The 23,061-nt window shown below is 47.9% G+C and overlaps 1 protein-coding gene across 1 annotated transcript in view; it reads right to left on the reverse strand.

Annotated features, from left to right (window-relative positions):
- Nucleotides 1-13,130, reverse strand: part of LOC126538306 (high-affinity choline transporter 1-like) — a 94,915-nt gene extending 81,785 nt beyond the window's left edge. The window contains exons 1-3 of the mRNA XM_072287667.1: nucleotides 12,885-13,130; nucleotides 11,163-11,270; nucleotides 723-878 (exon numbers count right to left, since the gene is read on the reverse strand). Of these exons, the coding sequence (XP_072143768.1) occupies nucleotides 723-878; nucleotides 11,163-11,270; nucleotides 12,885-13,077 (457 nt within the window). The 5' untranslated portion in view covers nucleotides 13,078-13,130. The remainder of the gene's footprint in view (nucleotides 1-722; nucleotides 879-11,162; nucleotides 11,271-12,884) is intronic.
- Nucleotides 13,131-23,061: the final 9,931 nt, after the last annotated feature.

Consider the following 23,061-nt stretch of genomic DNA (forward strand, 5'->3'; position numbering starts at 1 on the left):
TGTGTCACGGTGAAGACGATGACACTGGCTTGGCGCCCACCCTGTGCGGGTGCTGTCATACTAACAGTATCTTTAAAAGTGTTTTGTTAATTATAATCTCCCCGTAACAATACACATGTCAGAAATGTGTTCTGGACACTCCGAGTTAAGAATATGCAACGCAATTCCTCCCGAATGTTTCATTATCGACAGCACTATCTTCAACAGACAAATATCCCAACGATACTGAGCGTGGCACTACGCAAGAAACTGCGGAAAGACCGGTTTCAACAAGAAAGCATTAAAAATATATAATTAGGAATTGCGATAGTGCGGAGTAACCATGTAGAGTGCGGTTCACTGTTAAAGGTAAAACTCTAATTTGTGATTGTTACTTTGCAGGAGCTAGCTGCAAATTCTGACTGAATATGTGTCAGTGCACTGCACAGCCGCGTGGAAAGGTGTCAGCGCCAACCACAAGATATCTGCAGCAAAGGAGGGCAATTGTACAACGCTAACGGGAAACATCCGCACGGGATATGATCATGTCCCTTTTTACCAATAGATCACACTGTATGCAATTGTCATCATTATAATCATTAATGATTAGTCACTAGTCTTACGGCGTGTGCAAACATGAGGCAAGAACATTGTCATATGACTTCCCCTTCCCTCTAGCTAGGAGTTCCGTCTCGCCATGCACCCGACCATCCACGTTACCCAACGCGCAATTTATCGCTCACCCAAGGCGGCTAAGATGGCGGCTGACCAGAACACCTCGCCACAGAGCGCCGGCAGGAAGAGCAGGCCACCCATGCGGGTTCCGAAATGCTTCTGGAAAGGGTCCAGCATGGTCTTGTAGCCGGCGTTACGCATCTTCACCGCAAAGAGGTTGCCACCTGCGCTAGAATGCAGATGTGTTGTATGTGTGTGTGGCAGTACCGCCGCATATACCTATGCACATAGGTTTGGTGAAGGCGCAGTTCAGGTGTCGGCGCAGAAATCTTAATGATCTGGAGGCGTTAGTTAGGTGCTGCGATTAGTTCATGAAAGAATTTTTGGAAGGAGCACTCCTAAGTGCTTATATCCTGTGGTGCGGTCAACTATGTTAGAAGCCAAATAATAAAAGTGGTATATATATATATATATATATATATATATATATATATATATATATATATATATATATATATTACCACCCCTCCACCACAGCACCTCTGTTTCAGCTAACGCCTCCAGATCATTAGGATTTCTGAGCCGCAACTTAACTGCGCCTTCACCACTACGAAAACTAGTTGAAATAACTATTCTACGACCACAAATTCAGCACGCCTCTTGTATATAGTCACTTCATCAAAATACGTCATCGAAATCCTGGAGAACACCCAGAATACAGCGAGCCCTTTCTTTTGAAAAAAGTTATAATAACCAGCCAAATGCAACCCAAATAGAATTCGAACTTTCGTTGGAACCACTAAACACTCTCCGTGATATTTCCCTTCTGTTATTGTTTTATAGATTCATTCACATTGTTGGCCTATCCTTATCAAACCTGAAAAAGGATCCTCGATGTCACAACGACTGAATAATCAGTTGACCCACACCCGAATTTCTGGCAACACACACGCTTTCAATTTTTCACCTTTACCGCGTGCGGTCCGTTTAGGAAATGCTCTCCCAAATAACATCGCTTTCCAATCGATACACAGGGCGTTTCGCAATCTCATAATCAATCGGCATGTCGTTTCAACAATCAAACATGTCTTGCCTTCTTCTAATTTCTTCCTTGCATTTCTCTAATTTCTTTCTTGCATTTCCTACAATATCTATTACCGTATACATGCAAAAACGGTTACAATGCTCGCATGTTGTGTTATTGTGTTTTTTCGTTATTGGTCTTCATACTGTATGTGCAATATCTTATTAATTTTCCGCTTTTTCTCCACAATTCCTATACGAATATGTTACCGTATTTCCCACTTAGCACAATGCCGTCTCGAAGGCTGTAAGGTATTTGTAAATAAATAAAATAAATATATTTCCACGGGCGAGAAGACGACCGTAGCATTATGCCGGCACCGATGAATAAGAGGTAGAGGTTGTTCCTCGCCATCTTGGCGGTTATTACGCCTGGGCTACTCGCGTTTCTGGTAAATATTTGTAAATGTACCTTTCTTGTTCAAGATTTTAAGTGCCAAGTACTTTAGGACGCGGGAAGTCGTCGGTCCAATGTCGTTGGGTGTCGCGCACCAAGGCTGATACCGAAACTAGTCAAGAGAGGGCGCCACAGCGTATTGTGCGTCACGCACCCAGGCTGATACCGAAACGAATCAAGAGCCACAGCATCAGTCAGGAGCCATATCAGCCAGAACACCTAGGCTGATACCGAAACCAGTCAGGACAGGACGCCAAAACACCTAGGCTGATACCGAAACTATCAGGAGAGGGCGCCAGAGCACCTAGGCTCGTACCGAAACTAGTCAAGAGAGGGCGCCACAGCCTCTTGGGTGTCACGCACCCAGGCTGATGCCGAAACGAGTCAAGGAGTATTCCACTGTGAGGTTAGAGGAAGGTGAAAAATCCCTGTCGTAGCGACAGTAGATAAAACGAACAGATTTTTTTTGTATGGACTCAATCTTCCTAATATCATTTTTTATCAAAAGGGTTCCAAACTACATATGCATATTCAAAGATAGGGTGGATTAGTGTTTTGTATGCTACCAGTTTGCTTTCTTGAGGAGTCACACGAAGGGAGCGTTGGAGATGGCCGATATTTTCAATGAATTAGTATATATTACTTCAGCAGGCTTGCTCCAAGATAAGTTTTGGATGAATAAGAGTTCGTGGTACTTATATTCAGGTATTCTTGGTAGAAAGGAGTCATTGAAAAAGTACTGGAGAAACGGAGGAGTTAAAAGCCTAGTGAATGTGAATGAAACGGCTTTGGGGAAGTTCACACTCATCTGCCAGGTGTTACACTATGAGTGGAATTGTAAGAATACTAATTAAGAACAGTATCACCTTGAGGGGAGTTACTAATGCGTTGGAGGATGCAATCATCAGCATAGAGACTCATGTTAATTATGTTTCGTGGCAAGTCATTTATGTAAAATAGAAAGAGAATTGGGCCGGGCACTGCACCTGCGGGGCGCCAGAGGAGACATGATCAATAGGCGGGTCAGGAGCATTGTAGCGTACACATTGGGAACAGTCGGACAGAAAACTGGCAATCCAGTCTACGAAGTTAGAATTATTTAGGATGAGGCTGAGTTTAACTAGTAGATTATGCTGAATCACAGTGTCGGACGCTTTGGACAGATCTATGAAAATTTCGTCAACCTGTGCACCATGGTCTTGTGCTTTAGCAATGTCAAAAATGATTTCAAACAGATGAGTTACGGGTGCAAATACCGCGACGAAAACCATGTTGGCAATCAATCAGTACGTTATTAGATTCTGGGCAATCTATGACATATTTTTAAATTATATGTTCGAGTAGTGTGCCAGAATTACAGGTTAGGCAGATAGGTCAGTAGCCAGTTGGCATCATCTTATTGCTAGATTTGTCAAAAGGTAGACTTTTAACATGTCGCCATGAAGCAGGAACAAGGGCAGTTGCTAATGATTTGTTAACTATAACAGTAAGATAAAGATTAGACCAAAGGAAATAAATAACAATGAAAGCATCACAAATGCCGCCAGGACCACAGGACCTTTTACTGTCGAGTTTCTAACACCAAATTAAAATACCGCCAAGTAATACAGAGAGGTCACTAATTGTTGAAGCTAAATAATATTGAAAAGGAGGGAGTTCGAGGTTGTCTTAAATCGAAACGAATTGAAAATATGAGTTGAAGGCAGATGCGATGTTATTGGAGTTACAGAAGGATTCCCTATAATTACAAAAGTGGTAATATAAATTGCGCACGGTAAGATGGATTGCGAAAATTTCTTGGGAATTGGTTTTAGAAGCTGAGGAAATATTCCTCTGAAATATAAATCTTTGGCCGACTTGAGTTTACCTCGAAGTTTCTGCTTCACTTCATTAAACATTACAGTTTTAGCCGGATCACTACTCAGCTTTGAGCGACTTGGTCTCTTGACACGTCGTGACAAGCGCAAAGTGCCTCTCGTCAGCCATGCTTCAGCTAAGTGTTGGTTTACTGCGTTTTAAGAGCGACAAAACGGTGAATTTAGGAGGGAATAAGGTTTTCGAAAAGAGAAACTAAATGATTAGCATCATCACCGGCACTCAATTAAACAGTTATTGACATTTTCACTCAGGGCTTCAATAATGGAAACATTCGCACGATCGAAGTTTGGAAGTGAGGTGTGCAAAATTTGTGGCTTTTTTGCCAGCACAGAAATACAAACTGCAACTACCCGATAATCGCAAATATCTTTAGTCACTGCGCATTCGAAACTGCCATCCACAAGGCGTTGGCTGAGAAAGTCTAGATCTAGAAGGGCTTCACTTCTGGTAGGCTGGCTGTTGTTTAAGAGCAGTCGACTGTGACAGCTTCAGAAAACTCCCTCGATGAGCGAAACTGATGACAAGGCAGGGCTAATGACTACCATGATATATCTGGAGCATTAAAATGCCACATAAGCAGTATGTCTGAAGATAGGATGTTGCACTCGTGCGAAAACATATTCAGACTAGATAAGCCGCCATGAGATGAACGGGGAAGCAATATAGGATGCCAATTCGCTGTCAACTCTAACAAAGTTGACTAGGCGGTGCTACTTCATCATGTATGTCACCGTGTAGTCACGTCCCTGTGTCGCCTATAATACACGGATCGTGACATGTAATGAGTGTGGAAAAGTGACTTAATTTGTTAAGGAAGCTCGTGGCATTGACTTTCAGAACTTGTAGGTTACTTTGTGAAGTAAGACAATTTCATCTAGTGTTATGGGCTGGATTGTGTGCGGCAGTGCCTGACATGCGCTTGAATGCTTCGACAAGTTCATTGGTGTATTTATGCCAGTTATAGCATACGTTATCGACGAACCTATTATCTAAGCGTATCCTTACAGAAGGTCCATTGTAACGAAAGCATGTGGTAGCATCCCATAGATGTTTATATATTAGGTTAGAAAAATCTTGCCGAATGGTGTAGCAAGTGTTTTTGCGCTTGAATTCCTGAGTACCTGTATTTTCTAATTGAAATCCAGAAAGTTAATGAATACAGGACGTGCATTAGTTCTGCAGGTAACACCTATAATACCAAAAGTGGTATTATCAGTTGGACAAGGTATAATGGATTGCCAAACTTTTTTGTAATTGCTGTTTAGAAGCCGATGCAGTGTTACTCTCAAATAGAAGTCTTTGGCAGATTAAAGTTTAGCTCGGAGTTCCTCCTTAACTTCGTTGAACATTGCTGTTTTAGCGGGATCACAACTCAGCTCTGAGCACCGTAGTCAATTGACACGTCGCAACAAGAGTAAAGTATATCTTATCATCCATACTTTATCCAAGTTATTGTTTAGTGCGTTTTAACAGGGAAAAAACGGTCAATGCAGTATTATATTGTGCAATCTTTGAATGCTAGTGAACTGCATTTTAAGCACATCCGATAACCACAAGGAGACACTCGAAAGTAGGACGTCGTCGTTTTGGTCTTATACTTCAGGCAATCCGTGCCAGACCACTTTATTTCTACGTGAATATTTTCGAAATAATCAACGCTCAAAACGAGCTAACTAATTGTGTCAGTAACGTGATCCTGAAACTGCTGTCTTTAGCATTTATGCTTCAGATGGTAGTGTTAACTTTCTTAGTCAAAGTACACGTTCAATTTCCTATTTGACCAGAACGCTTTACTGCCAGAGCAGATTCAATGGCATTCACACAAGATTTCAGCGCCTCGAAACGCGAATTAACAGGCTGTCCGAGTAACCTAATATCAAAAGACATTTCATCCTGGCCAGCAATTAGCCTCGCAAATATATCAGCAGTTGAAAGTTTGACGCTATTTGCAGTGCAATCAACATTCGGAGAACTTGTTCCAGCGACATTCGTCTGATTCGGGTTCAGGTTACTTCCAGGCCGCGTACTGTTGGCAGTATTGCGAGGGCCTGTATTTAGTCCAATAGCCCCAATTAAAAAGAGATCGCTGAAGCAATTTAGTGCAATAGAACATAAGTAAAAGTCACCACCCCTTCCACTTCGTGAAGATGGTCGAAGAGCGAAGCTGTGCTAGTTTTTTCTATTTTAATGCGAGGGTTCATGCCTCAGGGCATACAGGATTATGGGGTGTGGGCGAGTAAGGATGAGTATATGAATGAAAAAAGATTTGTGGATCTATTGAAGTTCAGGAGGAATCGATAACGCGGACCCTGCGTCCCAGCAGTGTAGTGGCTAGGATTATGTGGCGAAAGTCCCGCTGCTGCGAGGTGCCGGAGCATGGTCACTTTCAACGCAGGGCAAACTAACAGCAATATGGGGGATGTCGACTTCGGCACTGCGTGACTTGCAGACCGGACGCCTAGGGCGTGGATATAACTGGCGAAAGCGCTGCCACATCCGAGTCATGGCAGGAGTGAGGGCAACCCCGACGCGGATCCTCTGAAGCACAGCCTCCTCTCACGGGTAAGACCGTCGGGGGAGAGTTACCGCACACGGAAGTACGAGAGCACGTGTGCACCGCCGGAAGTGCTCCTTTCTTCTTAAAAAGAGGGTGGCTTCATCTCGGCATGCGGTGTTACTGACACCGAGTGTTACATCATGCAAATCAAACTTCACAAGCAGTCTATATTGCAAATATTTTCCCATTCTTTCCCACGTGTCGAGCGCGCACTTCGGTATCGTCCTCCCAGCGCTGCCGTTTAAACTCGGCATCTCTGGCGCGCAGCTCGACGTCGGCCCTACGATGACGAGTCCATTAACGAGCCAACTCTCACTGACGCTCGCGGTAGGCAGCTTTTCCCTGAGGAATACGCAATTCTCGTGGTATTCTCATAGTTGTAGCTGGAATCGAACGTGCGGAATCACTAATCCAAAGCTCTTTAAATTGGGCGGAAGGCCCACCACTGGAGATCCGGGTGCTGCCATCGTTTTGACGAGTGGTTCGATTGGTTTGGCGTGTCTTCCGTCACTGATTGCGCCAGAAAGCAGTGCCGGCCTCCACGCGCTCTTAGTATGGCCTCTATAGTGCGTACGTTGCTGCTGCGATGCCCACTGAAAAAGGAATGTGCTGCCGGCGTCTTTATACACAAAGGTTCTGTCGTCACATGGCTGCGCATATCGGAACTTGGCAGGTCTTACGTGACGTCACAAACGTGAACGTCATGCCCATTTTCGTTCATCAGGGCTTTGGCAAACAGGTTGACCAGCAAACCGAAATTACCATTCGCTGGTGATACAAGCGTTCTTTTGCACAAGGGATCCGAAATGTGCGCATGTACTGTGGTAGTCTAAGATGTGGCAGCTGCCAGATAAGAAAGCGGATTCTGCATGGAATGCTCGGGCGGGACCGGATGACCAACGCAGACAAGAAGCTGCGTGAAAACCAAAAGACGGTTCAGCATCCTGTATACATTGCTGATTCCTCACCCACTATCGCCGGCTTCTGACACATTGACAAGTATCGTTCGTCGTGAAATAGAAGTATTGTCACCAGCTCCGTTGTCTCGACTGCCAACAAGCGTATGATTTTTTTCGTTCAAGCTGTGGTTCACCAGAAGGTCGCTAATTTGGAACTCCCCTCTGTCTGAACTATTCGCGTTCGAAACACCGACCACATTCCGCAAGTCACATAGAGAAAGGAGCTCTTATTCCCGATATCGCAACCCCTCTGAGTGGAGGAAGCCGGATGATCGCCCAATGTGTTTCACGGCCTCCTTAGATGGGCGTGTTGCGCGACACTGCTGGAGGCACCTTGAGAGAGCACGGTCTCACTGACGACGCCGATAAGTGGACGCGAGCAGTGTAGTGGCTAACAGCTGTACAGCAGGATAACAGCTGTAACAGCAGGGTAACAGCTGTACCTTCCAGCTTCTTTAGCCCACGCCGTAGATTAGCATCCGGTTCTTCAATGGTCTTTTGCCAGAATGCTGTGTTCTTGCAGAAAACTCACGTCGGCTAGTCCTTCCAGCGCTCGGAGCATGTTGCGTTGGTACAACTCTAGTGCCGTGGAATTTCCGAATAATAGTCTCAAGAACTAAAACCTTACAATTGGCCTGATGAGAGTTGTGTATTCGCGACAATTTTCGGGCAATAGAACGTGCCAGTATCCTGCTCGTGTATCCAGCTAGGCGGTCAAACACTGTTACACATGCCAGTTTTGCGACACTCGTCGCCATAAGCACGCGTTCAGGAATTATCTGCTGATTGAGCTGGTCATACCAACGCAGATGCGAAGCTCGTTCTTTTTCCTTCCGACGACCATCGGAAAACACTATTGGGTTGTTCGCTCTACCTTCGGGATGACATCCATGTTAAGTATCCTTTTCAGCTCCTTCTTCACAAGTGGGTAACGGTGGATGTGGGTACACTAAATGTAGTTAAAGGCAAATTATTCGTTTTCAGGAGCCTGAGGTTTCACCTTTGCGCTTCAACAGGCGCACCGAATTGTAGCGGCCTTTCGTCCCACAAAGGTTACGTGTCTTGTTCGCTGTAGAGCACTGTGCCTTCGTGTGGTCGCGCACGCTGCCACACAACTTGCAGCGTTCATCTTACATCTTGATTTTGCGTTGTGGGCGCGACGACCTGAAAGGGCCTTTTTTTACCTTGCGGTGGGCTTTACTCCTTGCCTAGCAGTGCATTTCTACGTAAAGAGCCGGCTGTTAAATGGAGTGGGTTTCTTTGCGTTCAGGTTTCGCCGCCTCTGAATTGTGGGCAGCTGTATAATCGTTTTCTAGAGAGTGAGTTCTGCGTCAAGCTGCAGCTTCTCACTGACTTTCTCGTCATGCAAGCCAACCACGAGCCTATCCCGAATGAATTCGTCTTTGAGAGTTGCGTATATAGTCGTAGCTTTCTGCAAAACGATCAGTAACAAACGCATCGGCGCTTTCAGGTGGCTCTCATTTCCGGGATTTGAATCTCGCTCGCTCGTATGAAATTATTGCAGGACAGAAATTGCTTTTCAAAAGCGTTCACTGCGACATTATACGATGGCATCTGTTCGCCAGTCAGTTTCGTGGCGATGAGCAAGTCAGCCTCTTCTTCACCGAATGCGTAGAACAATGTGTTGGTTTGTGTCATCTAGCCCTGGCTCTTGCGACCGAATATTTAAAAGACAGTAACCTTCCCGCTTACGATGCCATTGTGTCCAATCTTCATGCTTGCGGAAGCGGAGCTGTGTCGGCAGGTCTGCGGCAAGCGGGTCAAACGCCGTTGTTGCATGGCGCCCGTTTCGGTGTACGGCTTACTACGTCGAGATCGCTGTACTCGTGGGCACCTTGTTACCTTGTTTATCCCGCCGCTGCCTTCATGTAGTAGTCACGGCCAGTAACGAGTAATGAAGACTGCTTTGCATTACATTTTTATGCTGGCGGGCTGACTTATAGGTGCCGTTGGGTTGACTGCTGCGTCTCCGCTCGTGTGTGGGAGGCCGGGGTTTTCTCAGCAGTCCGCTTGGCTTTCTTGCCGCTTGGAGTGCTGCGCTCGCGATGGCTGTATGGCATATCCGATAAACTCAAGCAGGCCGAGTGACTGCTCTTCACCGCCGCGGTGCAAACGGAGTGGCAATATATCATCATCATCATCATCATCATCATCATCATCATCATCATCGTCATCGTCGTCGTCATCGTCGTCATCATCATCATCATCATCACCACCTACAGCAATTATACGGGTATCAAGAAAAAGAACAATCATTCGGCGCAATCAAGAAGTTCTGTGCTGCGTGTGATCAAGAAGTGACCTTTCAGTTATCAGTGCCCCTTGCGATGGTCTCGCTCTCCTTGGTTGTTGCTCGTGTTCTCTGGCAACATCTCCTCCCCGCCCCCATTTGCAGCTGTGATAAACCCATTAACCGAAGAACAAAATAGCGTGTTTTGACTAGAAATGGCACCCGTCGTGGTTGCTTAATAGCTATGCGGCTGGGCCGCTAAGCACTTGGTCGCGGGTCGCATGCCGGTCATGGTGGCCGCATTTCGATTGCAGCGAAATTCGGAAACACCCCTGCACTTAGGTTTATGTACACGTTAAAGAACATAGGGTGGTCTAAATATCAGGAGTCTCCCACTACGGCCTGCCTCAAAATCAGATCGTATTTCTGGCCATAATTAAAAAAGATAACTAGAAACAGCAGCTGACATTCATCGTCTCGAAGCTGCTGGCACTGTGCGCCAATGGAGAGTTCGACATATCCAATGTCCAGTTAATTATAATGGAGTTATTTTACACCAGTCTCGCCCAGTAGGTTCTAGTGTTCGGCATAGAGAATAATGCTATTTATCCGGGTTCGGCATAGTTCGATTCAACTGTAAGCTAAAGTTTTGGTTACGTTTTCATTCTCGTCTCCTCAAGTCATATGCATCAAAATATTCTCTGAAGTTCACCTACATATAGCTGTGTACGATGCACACCCCGTATGTTTATTTTTGCACTTACTTCGTTATGTGAGCCTTGGCAACAGTATGCCTCTATTCCTAAGCTTGATTAGCGAGGCTTAATTACGAAATTCTAGCGCAATAGTTTCTGCACATCTAGATCAGGAAGTACAAATATTTTACCCACAACATGCTTGTCAACGTTATTTCCGTGAGCCGTTTGCGTCAGGCATACAATTTTAAACACACAATGAAGTTCTTGTCTGTTCTCATTTCTATACAACCAGCTTCCGAAGTCTGTCGCGAGCATTCAGGGTTAGCCAGCTTATCAAAACTGCAATAATAAATATCTTTTTTTAGTTGATCAATCATCATTCTCCAGTGCTGTCCTCGTATTTTTGCATGTGTTTCTATGTAATTGGTGTATTTTTCGACACACTGTTTGTCTAAGGCCACGTTACTGGTTTAGTCTCTTACTTGCCTGCATAATTTTATGCGTGCATATTTGATCGCCCCTGCCCTTTTTAATGTTTCTATGAAGATACAGCGTAAAATAAGTGCCTAAATGGTCCCTAGCGCTTCTTCTTTTCATTGCGAGTGGTACGGTTGCTCCTTCTTTCTCTCTCTCTCTATCTGTCTCTCTGCGCACACTAAGCCCACACACATGGAGGTTCCCTCACCGATGGCAAGGCTGATGGCGTAGCCGAAGGGAGCCTGGCACCAGGCGAGGCCGCTCACGTAGACTAGCTCGGCGGTGCCATTGATGTACCCTCCGCCTACCCAGGTGGCTGCGCAAAACATAAAATGTTAGCAGCACAACACGTCGCACTTACCAATATTCAAGCTGTGGCGACATTCAATCAACTGTAAGGACAACTGGATATCCTGGATTGTGTTGTCGTCACGTCAGACGTTCGCCGCACGCTACAGCTCTGTGCCGGCACAAAGGCACTTACGTGTGCATCTATTATTCTAAAAACATGTAACGTTGGCATTAGCTGGCCAATGTTTTTCATTAGCTGTATTGAAGGAAATGTGGACCCATGTATAGCTCAGTGCAGGCTATGCATAATCCTCTGCGAAATGTTACATGTGCACAAAACGTCAAATTGCTAGTAGCAAATAAGCAAAGCAAAATCTCATTGCTAATATTCTAAGGTTCACAAAATATAATTATACACAAGTGTCACGCCCATGTGCAGGCACCAGTTACATTTTCGCATTCATTTTTTTCAACGCGCAGCACCCGAATGAAACGACCTTTCCCACCAAATTGCAACAATCACTTGTTCATCAACTTTCTTGAAGAACGTCACCGATTTTCTTTCCGAGTGACATCATGTGGCTATATTGTGAACCAGCCCTTATGTAAGATCCCCTAGAGGGGTCTTTAAGGAAATAAAGCGATGTGATGCGATACAATGAATGAGACCGCGAGATTTTAGACTCGGTATATTCGCAAGCATGGAGAGAAGAATGTGTGTACGATTTCCATACACCAAATCCACAAATACAGCGTCTTACAGAGGTGATCGAAACACATAGCAATCATATTTATCTTTTGCATGGTGCTTTGCCGACGGGCTGTTGCAGGGTTTTATTGCAAATGAAAGAAGGCACAATTACGTGACAAAAGCTTACTCGAAAACGCGCACTGCAATTGATCAAAAGAGTGAGCCTGCCTTGTTTAACTTTTGTTGTGGAGGGCGCAGAAGCTTTGTGGTTTTGCTTTTTCTTTGCCGATTGTGCCGTGAAAAAAAATTCAGAATGCAAAATTACAGAAAGCTTTCTGTAATTTTGCATTCTGAAATAAAATCTAGATTTTATTTGTAACTGTGCATAGCTAATTCTTTATGTGCCTCCACATCACGCACGCCATGTTTTTCGTCTGATACATGCGCGTTGTCAAAGCCACTCAAGTTCGAGTGCTTTTAGGCCCGGGAATAGCAAGACATCTTAATCAGCAAAAATGCTATATGTTTACTGGTTACTTAAATGCAATATGGTGCAATTCGGCGAATACGTAGACATTAGACTCCTTTTACTTATTTTATTACAGAAAGTCGACAGTAAGCGGCAAGCTTCCTTGGTCATCATCACGCTCTATGAAATACTGCCAGATGGTTTTGGATAACAGCAGAAGGAAGCATTGTCTGAGGTGACTGAAACACGTCACAGTTCGGAAGGACTGAAAAGTAGGATGCGCGGTTGCGATTCTGTAGCGATCCCTTTTCTGACGCTATTGCTTTTCCCGCTTTATGCCCTTCTTCAGTAGTGAGAATGATTTTCCGACCGTGTTATCAGGCGGATATGCCGGCCTTGAACGGTGGCTGATAAGAATGGCACAGAATCGAGAGCAAATCATCGCTACGAAATCGCAGCACGGCATCGCTCATTCGCACCTGTCATTGTGAAGACGCCGACAAAGAGGCCGATGTTTCTTCCGGCGAGCATGATATTAGACTGGTCGCCAATGGTGACATTCTGTGAGTCCTTTTCCTGGCCGCCACCCTTGCGTCCTGCCCAGATGCCTACGACAAGGATGACCAGGTAGAAAAACACAATGGCCACCAGGCCAGGGACGTTGACCGCCATGGCCTCGGAGTAAGAAAGACGGAGAAGGGCTCTTGACGCTTGGCGTCAGTAACTGCTTGCCAGCCGTTGCCAGTCTTCTTCTTCCAAGCACGTGATTATGGCGACGATGATGATGAGGAGGAGGAGAATTACTATGCTGGCTTTAATAAAAACTGAGAGAAATGCCTAATTCTTGGTGTGTCCCTGCACTCTGCGAGCGATAAGCCAATTTAGAGTCTGTTTCGGGTGGCACTAAGTGGGCGCGAAGTCATCGTTTCCGCTTTTAAAATATTTTCAATATATTTTAAAATATGGCACGTACCCACGAGGAGGGATTTATTTTTAATGTGAACCTTCATTGAATAAAAAACGAATTATGTACAAAAAACTGTTTGTGTCGATAGCTGCGAAAGGCAGTGGCCGGTCCAATACAAAAATTCAAAGAACTTTATTTATTTGTAATTACCCTCAAGACCAAATGCAATAATGTGAGGACTGGGTTACAGCAAATGAGAGAGAGAGAGAGAGAGAGTAAACTTTAATGAACACCAGCAGTTCTGTCGGCTGGGCCTAGGCCTCCCACGATGGGACGTCGAGGTCTTGCCTCTTCGCCGCTTCGTAGGCCTGCTGGGTCGCCCAGAGTTGGTCGTCGAGATGGGAGCTGCGCAGGGCGGCGTGCCATCTAGACGAGAGGGTCACGGGATTAAGCTCTTGGTATTGATCTTTGCACTCCCATAGCATGTGGGGGAGTGTTGCCGATTCAGTTTTACAGACCTTGCACGTCTGGCTCGGGTAGATGTCGGGGTATATAGTGTGATAGCGTGTGAGGGAGGGGTATGTATTCGTCTGTAGCAGGCGAAGGGTGGTTGCCTGTGCCCTGTTTAACTTGCGGTGAGGGGTGGGGAAGGTTCTTCTTGCGAGGTAAAATGACTTTACAAGGTCGTTGTATCTTGTAAGGCGGTCGCGCCCTGCGGGTGCACCTGCACCGTCTCCGGCACGGTTGACTAGTCCTCGTGCTACGGAGTGTGTAACCTCGTTGAGGTTGGTGAGGTGCGGGTGGACAACGCCGGCGTGTGCTGGGATCCAGACGAGGGTGATTTGATTTTCAGACGAATGCGGGGCTTGTCGTAAGATACGGAGTGATTGATGAGAAATACGACCTTTGATGTAGTTGTTGACTGCTGCGCGAGAATCGCTCAGTATGGTGTGACAGGATGGGTCAAGAGTGGCCAGGGCAATGGCCACTTCCTCGGCCGTCTCGGCATTTTTTGTAATGATGCTGGCAGCATGTCGGAGCAAGCCGCCTGCTGTGGTAACCGCCGCAAAGCGCCGTCCATCTTGGTACTCAGCTGCGTCGACGAAGGTGACACCCGCTGTGTTGGCGTAAGCTTTGATGAGGGAAGTAGCTCGTGCCTTCCTGCGTTCTTTGTTGTAGTCTGGGTGCATGTTTTTCGGAATAGGGTCGGCGTGTATCCATTGCTGAATTTCGCGTGGTATTGGGTGTTTGTCTCCATGTTGACGGTGGTAGGTGATATTAAGCTTGTTTAGAATGCTGCGGCCCGTTTCCGTGAGAGTAAGCCGCTCTAGTTGAGATCGACGTTGGGCCTCGATTAACTCGTCTAGCGTGTTGTGGATACCTAATTGTAGTAGAAGATCCGTGCTGGTGTGGTTGGGTAGTCCTAAGGCCTGCTTATAGGCTCCTCTAATGATGATGTCCAGTTTAGTCTTTTCAGCTTTGTACCAGTTGAGAAAGGGCGCAACATAAGTAATGTGACAGACGATAAAAGATTGGACAAGGCGGATGAGGCTGTCTTCCTTCATACCCCCTCGCCGGTTGGTCACTCGTTTCAGCAGTCTGGATGTATTGGCGGTCTGTCGAAGGATCTTTGAGATAGCCGTAGAGTTAGCTCCGTTGGCTTCTATGGTTATACCAAGAACGCGGATGCAAGGGACCACGGGTATAGGTCTGCCATCCCTCAGGTTGAGCTCTATTTCCTCGTATTGGCGTTTAGTCGTGGAGCCCCGCGGGGGGCGTCCACGGAGTGTGGGTCGGTATAGGAGAAGCTCCGACTTTTCGGGGGAACAGCGGAGTCCCGTGCCTTCAAGATAATTTTCTACGACGTCAATGGCGTCTTGTAGGGCAGTTTCGATTTGGCCGTCACTGCCCTTTGCAGCCCAGATTGTAATATCATCGGCGTATATGGTGTGTTCAATGCCGTCGAGTTTTTGTAGTTCTTGTGCTAGTCCGAGCATAACCAGATTAAACAGTATTGGGGAAATGACAGAGCCTTGCGGTGTGCCCGTGCTGCCGAGGGAGAGTTCCTCTGATCGAATGTCTCCGACCGACAGGAAGGCCTTCCGATTGGATAGAAAGTCCCTTACATAGTTATAAGTGCGTTCTCCAAGGTTGAGCAAGGAGATGCGCTCGAGGATGGTGGAGTGCCTTATATTATCGAAGGCGCGCTCGAGGTCGAGGCCCAAGATCGCCTTCGTGTGACGGGATTTGCCATCTAGGATTTGATGCTGAAGTTGGAGCATAGCGTCTTGGGTGGAAAGATGCTGTCTAAAGCCAATTATCGAGTGGGGGTAAGCACATGTGTCTTCGAGGTGAGTGTTTACACGGGTTAGGAGTGCGTGCTCCATGACCTTGCCTACACATGAAGTTAGCGATATGGGCCGGAGATTGGCGAGGCTAGATGGCTTACCGGGTTTCGGGATGAGAATTACTTTGGCCGTTTTCCATGTCGGGGGAATTGATTTCTGGCGCCAGCAGTTGTTGATGTATTCGGTGAGTTGTTGCACCGAGGGGTCATCTAGATTTCTTAGTGTTTTATTCGTAACCCCATCTGGGCCTGGCGCCGAACGGCTGTTCAGCTTATGTAGGGCAGCATGAATCTCTGCCACGCTGAAATCTTCATCAAGGGCAGGGTTGGAGGTCCCTGTGTATGGGCCGTGAGGCTGAGTGGGCCCAGATGGGATGTACTTTTCACATAAGCTATTCTTAACGTGGTCCTGGCCATGCGTTTTGCTTTCTGTGAATAAAAGCTTGGTGAGGCGATCTTGTTGATATGAGCGGGTGGTGGTGCTATCAATCAAATGTTTGAGGATTTTCCACGAGCGGGGATGGTGGAGTTGCCCGTCTAGAGAGTGACAGAGCTCTGTCCATTGTTGGTGACTTAGAACGCGGCAGTGTGCTTCAATTTCCTTGTTGAGAAGTGCAACCTTCCGTCTGAGTCTTCTATTGAGTCGTTGTCCCTTCCATCTAGAGAGGATGGATGATTTGGCCTCGATAAGCAAATGAGCAAAAAATATAATACAAGACATTCATTCCAGCTAACAATGAGGTATGTCTTCTCGCTTTCAGAAAAACAAGTTGACCGATGATTATCATACTCGCTAATATGAATTTAGAGCGCAGCTGTTCAGGTGTATGAATTCCCGATATATTGTGGTAATGAATTTGATTCTGAACGACAGGTTCCTCTCGGCGACGGCGCTAAGCCTCGGCTTAGGCAGCTAGATTAGACTCTGCGGCAGACGAAGCACTTCCACCTGTTGCGTCCCTCATTGTTCAGAATGAACTGGCTGACGCTTCTTTGGATCATGATTATATTGTCACGTGGCAGGGAAAAACGACACAGTGTGGAAACTATGGATTCTAAACTCAACTATCTATTGGGCGAGCTTAAGACGGCAAACAAGTTACACTCAAGCACAACGATAGCGGTGGCCGAAGTCGGTGATCGTCGGCAATCTAGCTGCAGGTCAAGCGCGTCGGTTTTTATACGTGACTCGTCGAAGGTTCCAGCATCGAGATACATTCAATAAGAGCGGACCCTCCCATAGACTCACATAGAGCCCAGCGGCCGCATTGACCGTAGCGCACCAACCGGATCAGATTAACTTCCGGTTTCGGTTCTAGGCGCGCTTATTTTGAACGCTAGCTGGCCCGTGCTACGCCGGCAGCGCTACTGACTGACTGAATTAACTTTATTGAAACCAGCAAGAGATGGTGGCTGGGCCTAGGCCTCCCACGTGGGGACGTCGAGGTGTTGCCTCTTCGCCGCCTCGCAGGCCTGCTGGGTCGCCCAGAGTTGGTCGTCAAGGTTGGGGCTACGCAGGGCAGCGTGCCACCTCGACGAGAGGGTCGTGGGGTTAGTGTCGGGGTATTGGTGTGTACAGTCCTCGAGCATGTGTGGAAGTGTGGCTGGCTGTGTCTTGCAAATATGGCACGTGGGATTGGGGTAAATGTCTGGGTAGATCTTGTTATAAAGTTGTAACGAAGGGTAAGTATTGGTTTGTAGCAGGCGGAAAGTTGTAGCCTGTGCTCGGGATAGTTTGTTGTGTGGGCCGGGGAATGTTCTACGCTCTAAGTAGAAAGACTTCACAAGATCATTGTAGCGTGTCAGGCGATCCCTACCGGTGGGGGCAGCCTCCCCTTCTCCCGCGCGGTTAACTAGGCCTCGCGCTAGGGAGTGGGTAACCTCGTTGTGGTTGGGGAGGTGAGGGTGGACGGTGACTACATGAGCCGGGAACCAGACGAGTGTAACCTGATGGTCGGTGGAGCGGGGCGCTTGTTGCAAGATGCGCAAGGCTTGGCGTGAAATACGGCCGTTGATATAGTTGATAACGGTGGAGCGGGAGTCAGAGACGATGGTATGGCATGTTGGGTCTAGTGTGGCTAGCGCGATGGCCACTTCTTCAGCCTCCTCAGCGTGTGGGATTACTAGGCTGATAGCATCGTGGAGAGAGCCTTCACGCGTGGTGACGGCTGCAAAGCGGGTACCGTGGGGATATTCGGCGGCGTCGACGAAACTCACACCGTCGTGGCGAGTAAGGGATTTGGTGAGAACCGTGGCACGTGCTGTGCGACGTGCGTGGTTGTATTCGGGGTGCATGTTTCTGGGGATAGGATCGGCGTGAATCCAAGCTCGTATGGTGGAGGGGATCTGGTGCTTATGGCCGTGTTGATGGTGGTAGGTGATACCGTGCGAGGTGAGGATATGGCGACCCGTCGCTGTGAGAGTGAGTCTCTCCAGCTGAGAGCGACGTTGGGCCTCGCTGAGATCGTCCAGTGTGTTGTGGATGCCTAGTTGAAGGAGGAGGTCAGTTCTGGTGCAAACGGGGAGGCCCAGGGCTTGTTTATAGACACCGCGTAGGAGGATGTTCATCTTGGTTCGTTCAGCCTTGTACCAGTTTAGATACGCAGCAACGTAGGTGATGTGGCAAATTACGAATGACTGGATTAATCGGAGCAGATTCTCCTCTTTCATATCCCCACGGCGGTTGGAGACCCGCTTCAAAAGTCTCATGGTGTTGGCTGTATTCATCTTGATTTTGGCGAGGGCCATGCCTCTCGCCATGCCAGCGCTACTCGGCGCTTTTTTTTTATTGCTTCTGCTGCTCAATCGTGCGCGTTAGTGAATGATTGCCGAAATGAGTTAAGTGATATTAACAGGACTGCAAACAATGTAACGTTACAAGCCTCCATCGAATCTGCGCCACGTGCAATTTCATAAAGTAGACGCAAAACGCCTTGTAAATTAGAAAGTGTTTCGTTCTAAATAAAGACTGGTTCCGCCCTTTTTGTGAGCTCATACAATGTTGTGGCACCAGGTAAGCAGCAGTAGTTCCCGTATGAGACTCTACCAGATTACGTCAGCTGAAAGAAGTTAATTACAAGCGCGTATCATTTTCGTACTGAGACCTTTCAGGAATACTGCGTGTAGAGGAGAAACGTGCGAAAGTGGTGAATGGGTGACGTTACAGACAAAAGCAGTTCACTTTTACGTGCACGGCGTCGAAAATACCCAACTCATTCTAAGCCTTGCTATAAATTATGAAAAAAACATCCAATTTCCAAGGAAATTCCTACTCCTTAAGAGCACAAATTCACCGGCGACTACGCATTTCCAAAAGAGCTTCGCTTCAGCCGACGCGATAGTGCGCTACATACATAGAAGTTGCCACAACACAGGCTCTCAGCCAGACCACGCAAAATGCCTTATACTCGCACTCAAGAGAAGGGCGGGGATGCAAAGCCTGTTTGCAGTCGTTCAGAGGACGGAGTTTTCGTGTTCTTGGTTTTTGTGCTCCTCGGCGTTACCTCGGCGCAAGCAACAAACTCCAGTGTTATAACGCTTGGCAATCGCTCGTCGCGTCTTCCACAAGCGTGAATACCGAAAGTAGGTATGTGTTGCGGGGCCATAGAAAGCGTCACAAACTTGTCTCCATAAAGTTCAGTACATGCCCAACTTAATGCGTCGCACGGCCAAGCAGCTTTTCGTAAACTGCGTCACAACGCCAGGCGCGGCGAGCGTGCCTCTGAAGTATCTCAAAAAGTAGCGAAATCAATTACAATAATGTTGGGGGTCTGGGAAAGCGTCACGAACTTGTCCCAGTAAGGTTTAATAGACGTGAAACCGTCACCACGGTCGAGCTACTTTTCGCTCACGGCGTCAAAAAGCCGCGTGCGGCGAGCGCAACCAGAAACTACATAAATAAGGTGCAATAATGTTGGGGCTCAAAGAAAGCGTCGTAAACATCTCCCAGTACCACAAATTAGCTCAAATTAACTGCTCGAGAACGGCCGAACTGTTTTTCGGTAACGGCGTCACAAGTCTCGGTTCCGTGCCGCAAAAGCCATAATTGGTTGGCATGCGTCGCAGACTGTCGAACAAAATTTCCCGCGTTGCCGTAGTCCAATAGTGCAGTGGTGCGGTGTTGAAGCGCAGAAGGAACGCAAGAATACGCCGGGAGCCCAACAAATACGCTACATCCAAAAGAGACGGGTCGCCGATAGACAGACAGAAACTTTATTGAAATGGAAAAGATTTGAAGGTGGGGTGGTCGGAGCCTCTCCGTCCAGGGCTCCACTGGCCTCTGCCGCCTGCCTGACCTGGCTAATTAAGGACTTTTGTCGTGCCAGGTCGGAGCGGGCAAGCTGTGCCTCCCACTGCTCCATTGTGTTACTGGTATTTGGCCTATGAGGCTGTTTAGTGCACTCTCAGGTTACATGTATTAGGGTAGGTATGACAGTTGAGCCTATAACGAGTGGGATACATGACATTTAGTAATTTTAAATGGGAGAATACCGCGGTCTGTATTTTACGCGATTCGGCGGCCTCTTACCCGCTAAGTTGTGGGTGAGGCGGCGGGTATTTTTCTGCGGACTCCGCGCTGATGAGCAAGAATGTCTTTGGCATTTAAATTGGTAGAATTTTGTGCGGGATAGTGCGGGTGTTTGGGGTTAGAAGAGGACGCCGTCACTCGGTTAGTGAACCCTCCAGCTCACGCGTTCGCCTGTTCGTTTCCCTGTGCCCCCGCGTGGCCCGGGCACCAGAGTAGGCGATGATGGTGGTTGAAGGATTTGGGGACTATCCCGAGGCTAGCCGCAGTCACGTGCCCCTTGAGAAACATGCGACATGTCTCCTGGGAGTACGTGACCACGACCGAGGCCCTTTGCGAACGCTCCGCGTGAGCGAGTGCGATCGCCACTGCTAAAAATTGGAGGACGCTTAAGCTTCGCCTTCAAGAGTGAAACGCGACAGTGTTCCCGTCGACCCGCCAAGGGGTGTAAGACAATGCGCTACGGCGCAGCGATCACTTACGAGGCGCCCCGTATCGGACTTTGCACCCACAAATAACGCGGTGAGCGTCGAGCAACGCAGCGTTCGGCGCGGCAACGAAACGTGCGCCTGAGCAAGCGGAAGTAACCAAAGCACTCGGTGTCTCGGAGGGGAAACGATCTACGCCAGCCAAACGTTGTGATCGGCACGGGCAGAGAGATATATAGATAGTGATCTAAAGAAAGGAAGGACGCTTGATTCTGCAACCCGTGAGGGAGCACGGCGAAGCGTCGTCAGGGGAGAGGGAGCGGGGCCGCAACGCGCCTCGCACCGGTCCCCACACAGCCCAATACGCGCGTGGCGCGCCACTTGTCGGGGCAGCGCCGTACATTGAGAGGAGGGGGTCTTCTGTGTTTGCCGCAAGATGGCTCTGCGTGTGCGGAAAGCGCAGAAGAAATGTAGCGGAAACGTAATCCGCTACTCGTGTAACTCCAACATCTGTAAGTTACATGCTCATAATTACCGATATACACCGCAGTATAACTTTTTACGGCAAGTTTCTAAGACAACACTGCAGGCGCTTTTGTAGCGCTTTGAAGCATCGAACTCGTGGCTGAATGGTGACGTCTCCGTCTCACACTCCGGAGACCCTGGTTCGATTCCCACGCACCCCATGTTGCAAGTTGTTTTTATTTATAAATGCCTGCCGGGATTTTTCGCTCACTGCCAACGCCGCGGACGCCGACACGGATGACACCAGCTTTTCTGCGACACGAGCTCCTTAACGCTGTCGCGTTAATACTTCAGCCGAGGGGGGGGATCCCGCCGTGGCCGACGCGGTAATTTGCTGCTGGCTGATCGCGTTCACGACTGCCAGGGCGTACCTCCTTTGGTAGCGCACGACCGGGCAGCGCTACCAAAGAAGGTACGCCCTGGTTCTCACTCGAAGTGCTCACTCTGCATACACAGCTGCGTCCGTGTAGTACGTGTTGTACCTATGATTAAAGATTTACGCTGATTGAATGTGTTGTGCGCGTGCTTTGCGACTTTCTTTGTTGTACTCGGGACGCATATTTTTTGTAATTTGGGCTACTGTTTTTGAATCTCATCGAAGGAGGGAGAGGTACGGCCTGCTCTGTGAGATAAATGGGGTACGCTGGGATATTGAGTCTAGCCAATATTGCCCTACCAGTTTTTGTGAAGCTGAGGCGCTCCCTCTCTCGCATCATCAGGGTGGCCTGCCTTAGTTCGTCGGAAGTGTTGTGCACTCCCAAAGCTAACATGCGCTCCTTGAAGTACAATTAGGCAGGCCCAGAGCAGCTTTGAAAGCGGTTGGGATTATTGTGTTAGCCTGCTTTTCCTCCTCCCTGTTCAGGATTTGGTACGGTAAGCCATACGTGATTCGACTAACCACTAAGGCCTGTACAGGGCTTACGGTATCGTCTTCTCGCATTCCCACTTTTCGATACGTCACGCGACGTATCATTTGGGCTATTTTCTGGGCTGGATTTGAGGGTCTTGAGTGTCTGTACTTCTCTCCAGTCGCTCTGAAACCACAAACCCAGGACTCGCATCGTGGGTACCTCTCGGACTGATTGGCCCTCAACCACGACGTTAATCGACCCTCTGGATGTGTAGCCTTTCGCGTGTATCCAGATGACCTCAAAATTTTCTGGTGCGAACTTCAGGCCACTCCATGTAGAAAATTTCTCCACCGCTAATACTGCCCTTTGGAGCGCATATTCCTTATCCCCTAGTGAACCTCTGCTCGTACACATCGTGATGTCTGTGTAGAGCGTGTAACCTGGATCGGGTATCCGATCCAGATCGCGTGCCAGGCGACACATCGCATGTTGAAGAGAAGAGGAGATAATATAGCTCCTTGAGGTGTTCCGTTGTCAGGCATTCTAAATAAATCCGAAGTGATTTGGCCATTACTGATGCTCGCCTCGCGGTTGGAAAGAAACGCTCTTAAGTAATTGTGTCACCGAGGTAAAATACTACGTTGGCGAGCATAATAGTAGGGTCTCACCGGTTATTGCGGCTGACGTGTTCATACAGGCTGATCCAGTCATCGACGTCTTCCCCATCTTTGCCCGAGAATACGCCAGAATCACGGGGAGCGGGGAGAGTGATGTAGGTCGTCGAGGTGGCAGCAGGTGTCGGAGCCGGCGGAGTCGGGTTGTCGTCGCCGGGAGCCATGAAGGAAGGCTCGACATACCGTCCACTGTGAAGCTCCGTGACGAGGTACAGGGAACGTCCACCTCCACCAGATATTTTACGGAGGAAGACGCAGATGAAAAGCTATGTACAAGTATATTTACAAGAAAATACGCTGCGCTTGGCCAACAGGCAACAGCCCGCGCTAGCTTCTAATCGTCGTCGTCGTCTTCTTACTGCTCGGCTCTTCGTCATTGGAAATACTATCCCGTAGCAA

Source organism: Dermacentor andersoni, chromosome 4 (assembly GCF_023375885.2).
Source record: "Dermacentor andersoni chromosome 4, qqDerAnde1_hic_scaffold, whole genome shotgun sequence".
NCBI classification, from domain to species: domain Eukaryota; kingdom Metazoa; phylum Arthropoda; class Arachnida; order Ixodida; family Ixodidae; genus Dermacentor; species Dermacentor andersoni.